The sequence below is a fragment of the Acartia tonsa genome, chromosome 10 (genome assembly GCF_053477335.1).
Source record: "Acartia tonsa isolate MP-2025a chromosome 10, ASM5347733v1, whole genome shotgun sequence".
Taxonomy (NCBI): Eukaryota; Metazoa; Arthropoda; class Copepoda; order Calanoida; family Acartiidae; genus Acartia; species Acartia tonsa.
In genome coordinates this window covers 31036663-31052500 of record NC_137269.1, presented here as the reverse complement: position 1 = coordinate 31052500, position 15838 = coordinate 31036663, and the positions used below count along the sequence as shown (strand labels likewise).

General features: G+C 29.4%; 1 protein-coding gene across 3 annotated transcripts in view; it reads right to left on the bottom strand.

Moving 5' to 3' along the window:
* The window catches only part of RpL4 (ribosomal protein L4), a 234087-nt gene that overhangs the window by 90514 nt on the left and 127735 nt on the right, over positions 1-15838 (bottom strand). For 2 of the 3 annotated variants that reach the window (XM_080174323.1, XM_080174324.1), the window contains exons 18-26: positions 15670-15781; positions 15298-15365; positions 12391-12513; positions 11548-11634; positions 11195-11254; positions 9388-9422; positions 7522-7581; positions 3864-3915; positions 1820-2795 (exon numbers count right to left, since the gene is read on the bottom strand). The exons of the other annotated variant lie outside the window; for it this stretch is intronic. In XM_080174323.1, coding sequence (XP_080030449.1) covers positions 2718-2795; positions 3864-3915; positions 7522-7581; positions 9388-9422; positions 11195-11254; positions 11548-11634; positions 12391-12513; positions 15298-15365; positions 15670-15781 — 675 coding nt within the window. In that variant the 3' untranslated portion in view covers positions 1820-2717. Of the gene's footprint in view, positions 1-1819; positions 2796-3863; positions 3916-7521; positions 7582-9387; positions 9423-11194; positions 11255-11547; positions 11635-12390; positions 12514-15297; positions 15366-15669; positions 15782-15838 lie in introns of those variants that run through there. 3 annotated transcript variants of the gene reach the window in all.

Genomic DNA, 15838 nt, shown 5'->3' with positions numbered 1-15838 from the left:
TCGAAACCGATTTTTATCCGCTGGATTGGAACCGGTTCTCAGCCATACTGAAAATCATGTATCGCTAGAATTAGTATTCCATGTTTTATTGTTTTATTGTTCTTGATATTTTATAAATGTTAAGTTTCAAAATTAAAAACTAAAATTTTTAATAGAGAAAAGTTATTTATCACATCATATTATAAACAGTTTTCCGCGGATATTCAAATGAAAAATTAAAAGGTTAAAACCAGTTTTGTTAACCATAAGGGACCGGAGGCATGTGCTAACAAAACTGGTATTATTTTCATTTTATTATATTATCCGTAGAAAGTTGTCTGCTGTACACGATTTTTCAGTATGACTGAGAACCGGTTCTAATTCCGCGGATATTAATTATTTCGTAGCCATACTAGAAAATAAAATTTTAATCTATGTTATATTTTCACAGAATGTGTATTTTGTATGGAAATAATATGTAAACCCCATAGACTATATTTTAATGGAAAATTTAATTAAAATTTTGAAATATTACTCTACACGTTAATTTGGTGTTAAAATATCTGAAACTAAATATTATTTGATACTTAAAAAGTTATTGAAAACATTGGTGTATTTTTTTTACAGAAAAATTTAAATTGTAGAGTTTTATTTGCAAACAAAATATAAACATATCTAGCATTTGTGATCAATATGAAATTTGTAGTCAACGATATAAAATAAAAAATTAAATTAAAAATATGTTTTGTAGATATTTTTGAAGTAAAGCTTCTTTCCAGGTTAAATATGTTGATCTGTTAGTCGGTATTTATCTGTATTGTTCACATGTTTATTTGTATTTTTAGTAAGTTGTGATTTAGGTTTGTAGCCAGTAAAAAGGTATAGTCGTTTGATTATATCATGAGAAATTGCGGCTGCATTTGTTAGTCTTTACGGGGACTTGAACTCGTTATGTTGGTATTTCACAGCGATCTAAAGGGATAAGACGATGCCCGATAAATCGATGTACATTCCTAATGATGATACATATAAATAATCCTTCTATAGATTAAAATTAGTCGTCGAAACGTTTGAATACTACTTAAATATCCAACCAATCAAGACTTACTAAAGTCCCCAAAGTAGTTAAAACAACGAATGTGATAACGTTATTGTAAAACTTTGGGGACTAATAAATATTTTATAATATTTCTTGAGAAATGCAGGGAGTAAGGGAGGGGTCAATGGGCAATTAATTCAATTTAAGAGTTATCTCTGAAAGACTATGAAAATTAGATTACAAGCACATCAGACTGACATAATCATTCTGTAATTAAGAACTATAAAAATCTCCCTGGAACCCATTCAACCCATAGCCCCATAACCCAAAATTCAATTGGGTTCTTCGAATGGTTATTAAACAAATATCACAATAAAGTTTTTATCTATGAAATTATATTTTCTGGAGAGAAAAAAATTGTTAAAACCAGCCACATCATAACAAATTAAGTTTATTGATACTTGTCTGCAATATTCAAAACTAACACACGAGTTGCGGCATTTGTTGCGCTAGTACTCAAAGTCAGTCAGAAACTGCTAAATTCTTGTACATTCCCTTTAAGCCAGTACCCAAAGTCTGAGACTCATAAAAATTGAATTTTCGATCATTGTCCCCTCCCTTACTCCCTGTGAGAAATGACACTCTCCAAAACAGTTCCAAATCAGTTTAGCTAGGAGACCATTGCAAAGTTCAGTTATGAATTTATTAATTGAGTTTTAACTAATATTTTGACAAATACAAATCTAACTATAGTATTAATGTTAATACTTGATATGCAACTTCCCAATTTAATTTTAAAACTTTAAAAAGCATAATTTATTGAAAGAAATGATATACAATTTAATTTCCAAAAAATTAATTTTACAAACAAAAACGCAATAAATTTCATACATAAAATTTAAAACATATTATTTTAAAATCGTTGCTGGTTTAGGTTTTATAGCAGTGTAATGAGAAGGGCATTCAATTAATCTTTTTAAAAGCGAAGCTTTTCTATAATTAGGGTCGGTCCGTCCGTACGTCCGTAACGGATAGCTTTTTCCGTTAATTTAGGCATGTTAAAATTGTCCTATCGATTTCAAATTTTGCATGGTGATTCCTTTAGTAATTAGGTACGATTTAGAAAGCGTAGCAACTCTATAATCATTACCAAAATGTCCGTACGTCCATTTTAAACATGTTGATTTTTTTACTTTTTTAACAACAAAGTTTTATGTGATCTAATCATCGGATTGATCTGATTTTTGGTATATTGATTCCTGGGACAACAAAGTATAATGTATTAAGCGAAGCTACTCTATAATCAAGTCCTAAAAATGTAAGTATGTCCATAAAAATTTTCCTGTATCAAGCAGTTTTTCAACAAATTTACTTACAATTTTGCTTTGACTCTTATAAATTTATATTATGATAATTAAGTTCTAACACTATACAAGTGTTAATGTCCGTTCGTCCTACCGTTTCAGTGCTTCGCTTTATGGATGTTGTCATCCTTGTTTAATGTATCGTAATATAGATTTCGCAGACAAATAGCACAATTAAAATTATTGAATAAATTTGATCAAACATGGATTAAGTCTGCAATACGATACTATACATGATTGTACAGTATGGATCGGTACTAGTACTAATCCAGCGGATATTAATAGGTTTGGAAGCCATACTTGAAAATAATTTCCATGTGTTCTACTCAAAACTTCTAGTTCTCGTCACAATAGCTGCTCTTCTGCCCTCCTGTCTCGGTTACAAATTGTTTGCATCTATTCTCAATCTCTTTCTGAAAATATAAAAAATACATATTTTTGCATTAAGTGGATGTGCTTTAAAGCAAGACTGACCACAGTGCCTTCGAAGGTGCTTTGACTTTAGTGTCAGAACCTAAATTGGGACATAGTGCATTTCATTACCCTAGGTTAGCTAACTTCATTTCACTTTTCAATAAAATCTAAAATGCAGCGGTTTTTGAGAAAATTAGATTTAAAAATTTCAAGTTCAATTGTCACCCACTAGGAGTTACCGCATTATCATGACAAGAAAAGCAAAGATTATTTATTTAAAATTTTAAACAACTAAGCTTTTATAAAGTCAGTCATAAAACCTCTCTATATATGATTTATTTAAGGCTGAATTTCCTGACCTTAGCAAAGCAATTGATAAAAATGGCTATTAATTAACTCACTTCAGGAGTGGTTTTATGAAGAACTTTATAAAAGCAAAGTTGTTCAAAATTTTAAATAAATAATCTTTGCTTTTCTTGTCATGATTATGCGGTAACTCCTAGTGGGTGAAAATTGAACTTGAAATTTTCAAATTTAATTTTCTCAAAAACCGCTGCATTTTAGATTTTATTGAAAAGTGAAATGAAGTAACCTAACCTGGGGTAATGAAATGCACTATGTCCCAATTTAGGTTCTGACACTAAAGTCAAAGCACCTTCGAAGGCACTGTGTGACCCACGCATTTTTATTGGCGTAAATATACAAATAGAAAAAAAACAAGGATGACATCCAAAAAAAACTCATTGATAGATAAACGGACAAAGTGAATTATAGAGAAGATGTTCAGCTTACATAAAAAGAAAAAGAATATTATACAATAACTAATGTAAATCAAGAAATAAAAAAAGTATTAATGGCTTTTTTTTTGACCAACGAATAACATATACCGAATGTTCAGTTCATTGATACAGTTAATCTTTTTACAAAAAAATCAGCTATATATTTATATAACTTAAATATCATCGTATTAAATCAAATTTCTTTCATATCGTTACGGACAGGCAAAGTGAATGAGTATCATCGCTACTAAAATTTCTATAAAAAAGTTCTAGATAAGATTTTATTACCTGTCCAAGTTTGTTTCCTTTTGCAGTGTTCATAATACAAAGAATCCAATCCCTAAAATTAGGCAGCAAAATAATATTATACCACTATGAATTTATTCAATATTCAAATTCAAATTACCCTGCAAGCACAGAACCACCCCGCCCCACCCCACCCCCCCTTTTTTTCTAGAGAAGAATAATGAGAAGGTATTTTTTCTTTTTTTTTGTTACGTTCTAGTACCTTAAAACCCACTTAATTATTTTTTTAAAATCTTAAATTCTTAAAAAATACCTTCTGAATTAAAAATCGCAAAAGTTATACCTATTTTTAAGTTAAAAGGAAATAATTCTAATGAAAAAGCTGATCCATCCAACTATAGGCCAATAAGTTTATTAGCTATTTTCTCAAAAGTTTTAGAAAAAGTCATTTATCAACAACTGTCGTGCTATTTGATTAGAAATAATATCATTTTTGAACATCAGTATGGATTTCAATCAAAAAAGTCTACAATACACCCTGTGATACACCTCTTAAATTACATAGCTGAAGCAAAAAACGATAATAAAACTGTAATTGGAGTCTTCTGTGATCTTGCAAAATATTTTGATACAATTCCACACTCTATTTTTATTAAACTGTTTTTAACCTATTTTTAAAACGTATATAAAAAATATACTATGACACCAGTAGAATGAGACTGCAGAGCCTAAATTTGAATTAAGTCCCCAATAAACTTTTTTTGGGGGATTTAAATATTAATTTTTACTGTTGCCGTGATCATTTTGATCCGAGCAAAAGGTCTTTTTTTTTATTTGGGTAAAATTCGTAGCTTTTAGAGTGTTTTGCTTCATAAATATTGTATTCTGGTATAGAGTAAAACTAGGCCTTATGATTTTACTATAAAAATTCACTAAAAAGTTAATTCTTTATAATATATCAACGAATTAACATTAACATGTTTGTGTTCTCTCACTTATTTTAAAAACATAAAAAATGGCTGTAAAGGGTTAAATGACAACAAATGTTTATGCAATACAACAAATTTATTTTTGTCACATATACAAATGTGTTATAAAATAAGATTATTCAAACTTATCTTTTAAAATAATTTTAAAAAGTATGTATCTTTTATGTGTACGGTTTTCATTCTTTTCATTTTAATTAAAGAAAAAATATTTAACTACATTGGAAATAAGTCACTTTGTGAAAACACTCTTTTTTTGAATTGTAAAGAATTATATAAAACAAGACTCCTTATTGGTTAGATTTCAGAATTATTTGTTTTATTGTAAATGTTAGATTTTTCAATGAAATTAATTGTTTTGGAAAAAAAAAATATTTCCAATGAACAGAGTAATGTTTTTTTATTGTATCAATATAAAGTGAATTATATAAAAATGTTCTGTAAGCCACAATATTACCTGAAGTAAAAAAAAAAGCTTTTGCTTCGGTCAAAATGATTACAGCAACACTAAAAATTAATTTTTAAATCCCCCCAAAAAAGTTTACTGGGGACTTAATTCAAATTTGGGCTCTGCAGTCTGATTCTATAGTTGTCTTAGTATATTTTTGACCCCCCATTCAAAAATAGGTTAAAAACAGTTTAAAAAGTTGTCAAAAATTGGCATTAATGGCGTTGAACTTGAATAGTTTAAAAATTATTTAAGTAATAGACAGCAATTTGTACATGTAAACAACACTGTCTCAACAAAGCTGACATAGATAGAGGTGTCCCACAGGGCTCTATTTTAGGACCAATTCTATTTTTATTCTACATAAATGATCTTAAAAACTGTACTGATTTATTTACCCTATTATTTGCTGATGACAGTAATTTTTTAATATCTGGTAAAAACTTTACAGAGATAAAACTGAAATTAAACAATGAACTTAAAAAGATATCTGATTGGTTTAGGAGTAATCAAATGAGCTTAAATCCTGATAAAACTAAAATAATGATATTTAATAAAAATGAAAATACTATTGATTGGAATGCTCTTAATATTAAGCTAAACTTTAACAATGAAAATGAGTTTGATCCTGAAAAAATAAAAATCTAAAATTATGTCAATTCAAGTAGCAATATTCCTGCAATTAAATTCCTAGGTGTATTTATAGATCCTTCTTTAAATTTTAAATATCATGTAGAACATTTACGTAAAAAGATTTCTAGTTCCTTATTTCTTATAAATAGAGCTAAACATATACTGAATTTAGATTGCAAAAAAATGCTTTTTCATTCACTTATCAATAGTCATTTACTTTACTGTTTACCTGCCTGGAGTTGTGGTCTTCAATCTACTATGGAACCATTAATTAAATTGCAAAAAAAGGCAATAAGAATTGTTTTTAGTAAGAAACACATCTCACACACAATGCCTTTATTTAAAAAAATTAATGTCCTTTCTTTACATGAATCAGCTAATTATTTAAAATTATTATTTATGTATGATTTTATAAACAGTAAGCTACCAAGTTCCTTTCAAGGTACATGGCTTCGCCGTAATCAATTACATACCAGAAATCTTAGAAACTCTAATATGTTTGATGTTAAAAAACCGAAGTTTAAATCTATTAAAAGATTTCCTAAGTATCATTTCCAAGAATTATGGAATAACCATTGTAATAATGATTTATTAACCCACAATCAATCAAGAAAAAAATTTATTAAAAATCTAAAAGAATCTTTGTTATCAAGCTTAACTCTAGTGTGTAACAACCCATTATGTCAAGAATGTAGATAAATTTATATTTCTTTTCAATATTGTTTGAAATCTGATAAATTACCTAATCAAAATCTATTTGTTGAATTTTTAAAAAAATTTCTATTATTGCAATAATGGTGTGAGACTTGTATGCCCTAATCAATCCTTCCTATTATCATTTTCCTCTCCAATATGATTTTATTTATTGCTTATTATCCTTTTTTCTATTTTTTTGTCTTATTTATATGGCCTGTATGAAAACAATGTGTGAATACACATTACTGCATACTTCCTAGTTTTAGGAAACTGCCATTTGGGAAGAAATTTTTTTTTTATAAATTAACCATATCAATAAAATTTGACTGTATATATAAATGTATATAATATTCATTTAATTCATTTGTTATTTTGTTTTTTTTTTATTCTATGTATGTACACCTAAAAATAATAAATCTAATCTAATCTAAAAAAAATAAGAGGTCTACAAAAAAACACGATTGCATATCTAAATTCTGTGGAAAATTTTACATGTACTACTTACTAAAAAAACCGACTTTCTATTTAAAATAAAAATGAAAAAAGTTAAGACGCCTTCTTTTTACAAAAACATTTTAAATTTTTAGCTTTAATGGACTTGTTTCTAAATGTAATAAATTTCTTTTACGGGATCTTTATAGGTAGCCCCCCCCCTCCTCCATTTCCCTCATACTCACTTGTAAATCTGAGAGAGAGGGTACAATGGGCTGTTTATTACACGAGTCCCCAAAGTTTAACAAAACCGTTTTCTTATTTGTTGGCTTAACAACTTTGGGGACTATTACTGAATTTTGACTGTTTGGTTAATTGAGAGTTAAAACGTTTCAACCACTAACTTTAATCTGCAGAATTTTGTGTGTTATCATTAGAGATGTATTGTACATCAATTTATCGGCCATTGTCTTATCCCTTTAGATCCCTATTTGTGCATACTAACCTGAAGTAAGCGACCCTGGTATACCATTCTGGCATAGGAGAGTTACAGTTAATTGAACCACTAAATTATACAAATTATCATTATTCTTAAATAAATTATAATCTATAATACAAAGTAGAACGATTTCTGTTTGTCTGTCTGTCTGAAGCTTAAGATCTCAGTAACCACTAAACCGATTGGGATCTACTATTCAGGGAATATACCTACTGGTCCTTTGATGGTTTAATCTATTTTCTTAATTCCCCCCCCAAATTTTTTTTTACTTTTTCTTTTAAAATCATAAATACAAAAATTGGGTTGATCAAACACAGTTTATTACCTCTTGGGGCGAAGTCGCTAGTGTATATTAAAGTAGCAAAATGTCTGTGTGTATGTAAAAGGACTGGGCCGGATACCTGATATTGAAACTAACCGGCAATGTAATCTTTAAACTGTTTTTAACCTATTTTTAAAACGTATATAAAAAATATACTATGACACCAGTAGAATGAGACTGCAGAGCCTAAATTTGAATTAAGTACCCAATAAACTTTTTTGGGGGGATTTAAATATTAATTTTTACTGTTGCCGTGATCATTTTGACCGAAGCAAAAGGTATTTTTTTATTTGGGTAAAATTCGTAGCTTTTAGAGTGTTTTGCTTCATAAATATTGTATTCTGGTATAGAGTAAAATTAGGCCTTATGATTTTACTATAAAAATATACTAAAAAGTTAATTCTTTATAATATATCAACGAATTAACATTAACATGTTTGTGTTCTCTCACTTATTTTAAAAACATAAAAAATGGCTGTAAAGGGTTAAATGACAACAAATGTTTATGCAATACAACAAATTTATTTTTGTCACATATACAAATGTGTTATAAAATAAGATTATTTTAACTTATTTTTTAAAATAATTTTAAAAAGTATGTATCTTTTATGTGTATGGTTTTCATTCTTTTCATTTTAATTAAATAAAAAATATTTAACTACATTGGAAATACGTCACTTTGTGAAAACACTCTTTTTTTGAATTGTAAAGAATTATATAAAACAAGACTTTTTATTGGTTAGATTTCAGAATTATTTGTTTTATTGTAAATGTTAGATTTTTCAATGAAATTAATTGTTTTGGAAAAAAAAATTATTTCCAATGAACAGAGTAATGTTTTTTTATTGTATCAATATAAAGTGAATTATATAAAAATGTTCTGTAAGCCACAATATTACCCGAAGTAAAAAAAGAGCTTTTGCTTCGGTCAAAATGATTACAGCAACACTAAAAATTAATTTTTAAATCCCTCCAAAAAAGTTTATTGGGGACTTAATTCAAATTTGGGCTCTGCAGTCTGATTCTATAGGTGTCCTAGTATATTTTTGACCCCCCATTAAAAAATAGGTTAAAAACAGTTTAATATAATACAACAAAAATCCCAGCTAACAAACAGTCACAAGCATTATTTCTTAAATTTTTGGTACTATATAGCATTAAGTAAGTAGAAGTAAGCAAAATGGTAGTAATAGTTCATTAGATTAATTGCTTAGAAGTAGGATCAACAATATTTACTTAATTTTTAAGTTTAAACCTTTTTTTTATATAATAAGCCGGATATCCGGTATAGAAATCAGCCAGGTATCCGGTATCCGGTTAAATATCTATTCGGCCCAACCGCTAAGACATCCTAAACGGGCGGTGGGTGCTTCTCATCTCCTTCCCGCCCTCCCCCAAATTTTTTGTAATTAATTAATAAATTTATTTGAAAAAACCTTTCCCCCAAAAAACATTTATTTCAACAAAACTTATGTGAAAAGGGTGGGGTAAATATCACATCAGCTCTATGGGAGAAGTTGACAATTAAGACAAAAAAAAATAAAAAATACCTGACTAAGCCAACAAGAGTACGTTTTCCATCAACCTAGGAATTTAAATATTAATGAGTCTTGGAGTTTTGATTTTTTGTCCATGCATAAACTATAATAGTTATTTATCGCATCGTGTTATAGACATCTTTCTGTGGATATTAAAATGAAAATTTATAAGATTAAAACTGGTATTAATTTTATAATTTTATGATTTTTCACTAGGGATCAGAACAGAACAGGTTTCGAAGCCATACTGGAATATGATATTATTATCCCTATAATAGTTATTTCTCGCATCCTATTATAAACGGCTTTCCGCGGATATAGAATGTACAATTATAAGATTAAAACTAGTTTGCCGAAGGCACCGGCTAAAAAACTGGTTTTAATCTTTTGATTGTACATTTTTATATTCGTATAAAGCTGGATATAATAGGATGCTAGATATAGTTTTTTTCGTATGGATGAGAACCGGTTCCTATCCACCGGATTCGAATGAATACGAGAAAGATGAATTATCATATCATAATCATATCATATTGAAATGAAGCTGATAAAAAACAATTCTCCTATATGCATAATAGCCATACAAAAAAAAACAGACTGGCCAATTAAAAATTCAATCGTCTACCTCTGATAACAGTGAAGAAAATCATATTATAACTGTAGTACACAAATTTTTTTCTGGTAGGTTATCCTATGAGTTAGTATTTCCTACACCTTACCTGTGAACTTAGGAAACTTTAATCTCTAGCCTAACCCTCAAAATCAAGATTTTAAAATGATTTTTTTTTACATTAAAAAATAACATTTTTATATACTTTTGAGGGTAATTTTTATCTTAATGTATTAATCCACATCCATTAGACTGGAGGTCACCAGCTGTTCTCTAAAGTGATAGGGATCAAATTTCTTTTTTTTTCAAATATTTCTTATATAGAAAATTCATTAATTTCTACCTTATACTGATTTTCATAATAATAAATGCAGAAATCCCTTTAAAAATTGTTATTTTATCAGAATCAATCTTTAAAAGAGGAGAAAAGTGCAAATAAACATTTTCCCATTGATTTTCTTTGGATTTGCATAATAAAGTGGAACTGTAAAAAATCAAAAAATATAGTTTTTTATTGATATATAAGAATTTTACCCTAAGAAGAATCTTTTTCTTTTATTATACGTGTTGATTTAACAAATAGAAACAATGTACTGTAAAGCTGTACACTTATGGGCTACTATAGACTATATAGTAAGATATATAAGTTTTCCGGATTTTTAATGTTAGGGGGAGATTTGAAATCTGCATCAAATTTTAAGGATTTTTTATAAAATTCGTTTTTTGTATAATTCTTTATCTAAAAGCGGAAATGCATTTTAAGTTAATTAATTTTGACCAATAGTATAGGTGGATTTTAAACTACCTGCGCTATAATTGGTTGAATGATTTACTACATCCAATCAGAGCGCAGATTTTTTAAATCCACCAATCACAGATGCCAAAATTAATTAACTTAAATTGCATTTCCGCTTTTAGATAAAGAATTATAGAAAAAACGAATTTTATAAAAAATCCTTAAAATTTGATGCAGATTTTAAATCTCCCCCTAACTTTAAAATTCCGGAAAACTTATATATCTTACTATATAGATTGCATAATAAAGTGGTCCTGGGTTTATATTGGGAATGTATACCAATTTATTGTCGATGGTTTATTCCCTAAGATCCCTGTCTATCTTGGATACAAGACGGATGTATCCTACATAGTGTTACAGACGGCCAGACAAACAAATTGAAGTGCCTATGGTTCACAAAAAATACTTCATACCTCAACTTCAACTGGCCCACCGCTATCTCCCTTACATGATCCAGGATATACTTTTTCACCCTGAAAATTTACAAATTCAAAGTACAGATAAGTTAATATCCTTGTATAATAGAATCAGGATGATTTACTGTGCCAAAGTCAAGATTCTCCTTTTCAGTGTAGCTTCTTAGTTCTTATAGACTCAAAAAACTTTTATCAAATTGTTTGCAAAGTGCCCCCTCCCTCCCGATAGAAATCGACTCTAAAAAAATTTCCACACCTCCCAAAAGTTTTTTTTTCCACTTTATTTTATGTTGGTGGTTGCACCTCAGAAGGGTTCCTAAGGGCGTAGCCTGTATAATATTATTACTTACCAAACTGCACAGAGGGGAACCTCTGCCACAGATGTTCTGATCCAAGATTCCATTAGGCATGGCAGTACAAAATGCTAATTTCTTATTCTATTAAAGAAATTAAATTAAATTTAATTAACACAATATTTCCTCTGGTTGAATCCATTTTATAAATGTAAATAAAACAAGGATGACAACATCCATAAGTAGCGAAGCACAAACAATTAAATAAGAATTTATATAATATATTAGTTGTCAAAAGCATGTATATTAGGGAAAAAATCACGAAACCTTTTCATTCAACATTTGTTTTTAAAATTTCTTAATATTTATATTTCAGTACTATGACTAACAGACTGACAGTCAAAGTAAATTACATACTGGATGCTCAAAACATCGGGAAATTTAATTTTGATATTTTTAACTACAAAAATTTTAAAAACGGACCATAAACACCAAAGATATGAGGAAAAGTGTGAAAAATATAAAAATAGCCAAAAACCTGCAAAAAGGCAGTCTGATCGCCATTGATGTTTTCTTGAAACGACAGGAAATTTAATTTTGATATCTATACCTGAAAAACTTTGGAAATCGGGCCATAAACACCAAAGGTATGGAGAAAAATGTGAAAAATACAAAAATAGCCTAAAACCTGCTAAAAACCGGTGTTACCGCTATTGATGTTTCATAGTTAATTGTGCTCCTTAATAATGGGAATGTTGTCAAAGACAGACGGACAGACGGACATTTCAAATTATAGAGTAGCTTCGCCACGGACAGACGGACATTTCAAATTATAGAGTAGCTTCGCTACTAAAAATGAATTAACACAAAGATATCTTTTTTGAGAATTTGAAAACTTACAGTCTTTGCTTGGACATAACTGCTGAGATTTTGATTGCATGTTTGGTAGTTTGTAAGGGTGATGTTGACAGTTCCAAGTTTCTTACCAGCGCTTCCCTCGCCTTCTTCAGTTTTACCCCAACCCTAAAGTAATACAAGTTTACTATAAATGCAGGGACAAGGGAAGGCTATTCTGGCAAACAATGCTTTAGAGCTGATTTCATAGATTTCCAGTTAAAACTAGATGATGAGATTATGCAACTTTTGGCAGAATTTGATAAGAATCTCAAGCATTATTTTATTAGTTTTTGCTCACTTTACTACAAGCCATGCAAAAATGATAGTCAGAGATTAGTTCCATGTTCAGTTTTGAGATGAACAAGTTGAATAATGCTTTTTACATATTTTATATATTTTATCTAAATCATAGACTACTCGTAAATTATATGTTTAATAGTGAATAAAATTTATTGAAAATCCCAAAGAGTGGATAGCTGTAATATTTTCAAAAATATTTAAGATTGTTTAGATATTTATCTCATCTAAAAATTTTACATAAAAAAGTTTTTACAACACCTATCAATAAAATTCTGAACTACATAACTATTCTTTTCCAAATCCTAAATTTTATAATATATGTTGTGGTTTAATTTAGTATTTCTTGACAACTTCTTGCCTCTAATTGTGAAACAAGTTGGAGGGAAGTGGCGAAATGGGTAATGTAAATTAGAAGCTTCCCTGAAATCATGATTTATTATGTACTGCAATACTAAAAACAACTAATCTTCTCCGAATATTAACATTTACAAACTTTACAGAATTTAAAATATGGGGAATTTCCCCCAGAGTGCCTTGTAGAGCACAGAATCCCCACTTTCCCGACCATTAATTTAAAACAACTTGTAAACGACCAAAGGGGAGGGAGTCTTGGTATAGCATTAAAGAAACCAAAAGATATAATTCAAAAAGGAGGGGGATCAGTGCTTGATAGGCAACTTTGTGGTAAGGCACCAATATATGTTTTTTATGATTATTTTAAATTAAGTTGATCGTCAAATAGAATTTAGTTCTTTATGTTTCTAGGTCATTTATTTTTTAAAAGCGAAGCTTTTCTATAATTAGGGTCGGTCCGTAAGTCCGTCCGTACGTCCATCCGTTACAGTTAGCTTTTCTCGTTAATCTAAAAAGGTTAGGATTGTCCTTTCGATTTCAAACTTTATATGCTAATTCCTATAGCAGTTAGGTACAAATTCGAAAGCGCAGCAACTCTATAATCATTACTAGAAAGTCCGTACGTCTATTTAAAAGAAGCTTTTCTATAATTAGGGTCGGTCCGTAAGTCCGTCCGTACGTCCATCTGTTACAGTTAGCTTTTTTCGTTAATCTAAAAAGGTTAGGATTGTCCTTTCGATTTCAAACTTCACATGCTAATTCCTATAGCAGTTAGGTACAAAATGATAAGCGCAGCAACTCTATAATTATTACTAGAAAGTCTGTACGTCTATTTAAAACAAGCTGATTTTTTACTTTTTTTACAACAAATTTTTATATATTCAAATTATCCTAGTCATCTGATTTTTTTAATACTGATTCCTATTACAACAAGGTATAGTGTTATAAGCGAAGCTTCTCTATAACTAGTCTTAAAAACGTTAGTATGTCCTTAAACAGTAACATGTATTTAATAAGTTTTGCAACAAATTTACTTACAATTTTGCATAGACATATGTTCAGTTTATTCAGTTCTGTCACTCTATGAGTGTTAATGTTCGATTTCCTTCCAATTCAGAGCTTCGCTTTTATAGATGTTGTCATCCTTGTTTTAATAAGTAATGAGCAAAGGATTTTATTTTTGAGCTTTAAAGTAAGATGTTTTTAAGTTATTGAATCAATTTGAAACTTTTACTTTAACTTGCTCTAAAGGGTTAATTAGGAAGTGTTTGAAAATGAGCTGAAGTAAAAATTTGTCAAAATATTTTGTTTTTCGTCTTTAAACAGTTACAAATTTTAAAGGTAGGAAAAATATTTAAAGATTTTATTTTTAGGAAGTATTTAAAAATGTTTTTTAATCTCCCTACTGTGTTATTTTTTTTAATCGGTCTGCTAATAACATAAATAATCAGGGTTCGGCAGCCGCGCCTCAGCCTCACTTTTCAACCTGCTTGTGAGCAGAAAAAGAAATTTCAGAAAGAAGGATTGTCTGCTAAAGAGCAGTTTTATACATCCAGCTGAATATTATAGTAATAAAATGACGATATCACTGAGGCTTACACGCGGCTTACATGTGGCTGCCGATCCCTGTTAATGATCTACAAACTTTTGATGAGGTTTAGTGAATTTAGATTAGCGAATTTATACTCAGACATAATTACTACAAGCCCCTTTTAATAATAGTTGAATTATCGATAATATTACACACTCATAAAGGTTTCGTGATTAGATTGCATGATTTTAATAGACTTTTTGGTCAGAGAAACCTTCCCTTGTCCCTGCTATAAATGTATTATGTTTGGGGGTCACTATAAGTTTTGAAGAAAGTTTATTGGTTTGGGCAAAGTATCCATTCTTTATCAAGAAATTCAATCTACATATTTGGTAATTTTGTTTATCAAAACTGGGAGAAACATCAAACATAGTCCATCCAGTACTATTTTTACTGGGACAAACATTAAAGTAAAAGAATAGAGGGGGAAGGGGTTAAATCTCGACTTTCAATTGAATCTTTGAATATAAGCCAATAGCGTCGGAAGTATTACCACAGCCATGTTGCTAAACAAGAGCAGAAATCAATAAGCTAACAAACGAAAAAGGAACCAGGTAGTTGTCTGGGTTATACATCTATTCCATTACCTACATCTTTATTGGACAAACCTAGGATAATTTTCTTATTAAGAAACAACATAGATATTAACTTTAGATGAAACTTACTGTAACAGATGCTATTTTTTCATCAAAATCAAAGCTAGAACTCAGACAGGTTGGTGTATCTCCAAGCACTAAAAATAAAAAAATTTAAAATTAATATATCCTTGTATAAAAGTAACAGAATCTCTGTCTGTTTGTACCAAAGGATCTCCCCAACCGCTGGACTGATATGGTTCTCTTTTATATTGTAGCTTTCCATAGGTCCCGGGAAGGTTTATATCTATTATATCTATAACTTAAATAAAAATGGGTGGGAGGAGGGAGGTTAAATTCAACCCTGCACCATATAAAGTGCCCATAGAGCCAAGAGGCCTCTAGGAACAAAGCTACTAGTTAACTGAATAGTAGGAAAATGTTTTACAAAAACATATTTACCATCGTAGTTGAAAATAATCCTTTTTCCAAGTTCTATAAGAGCAATATCATTGTAGAGCTGGGGAGACTCGTAGTTAGGGTGAACAAATATTCTTTTTTGCAATACAAACTCCTAAACAAATAATTTTAAAATGATTTCAACTTTTGATATTAAATATTGTATTTCAAA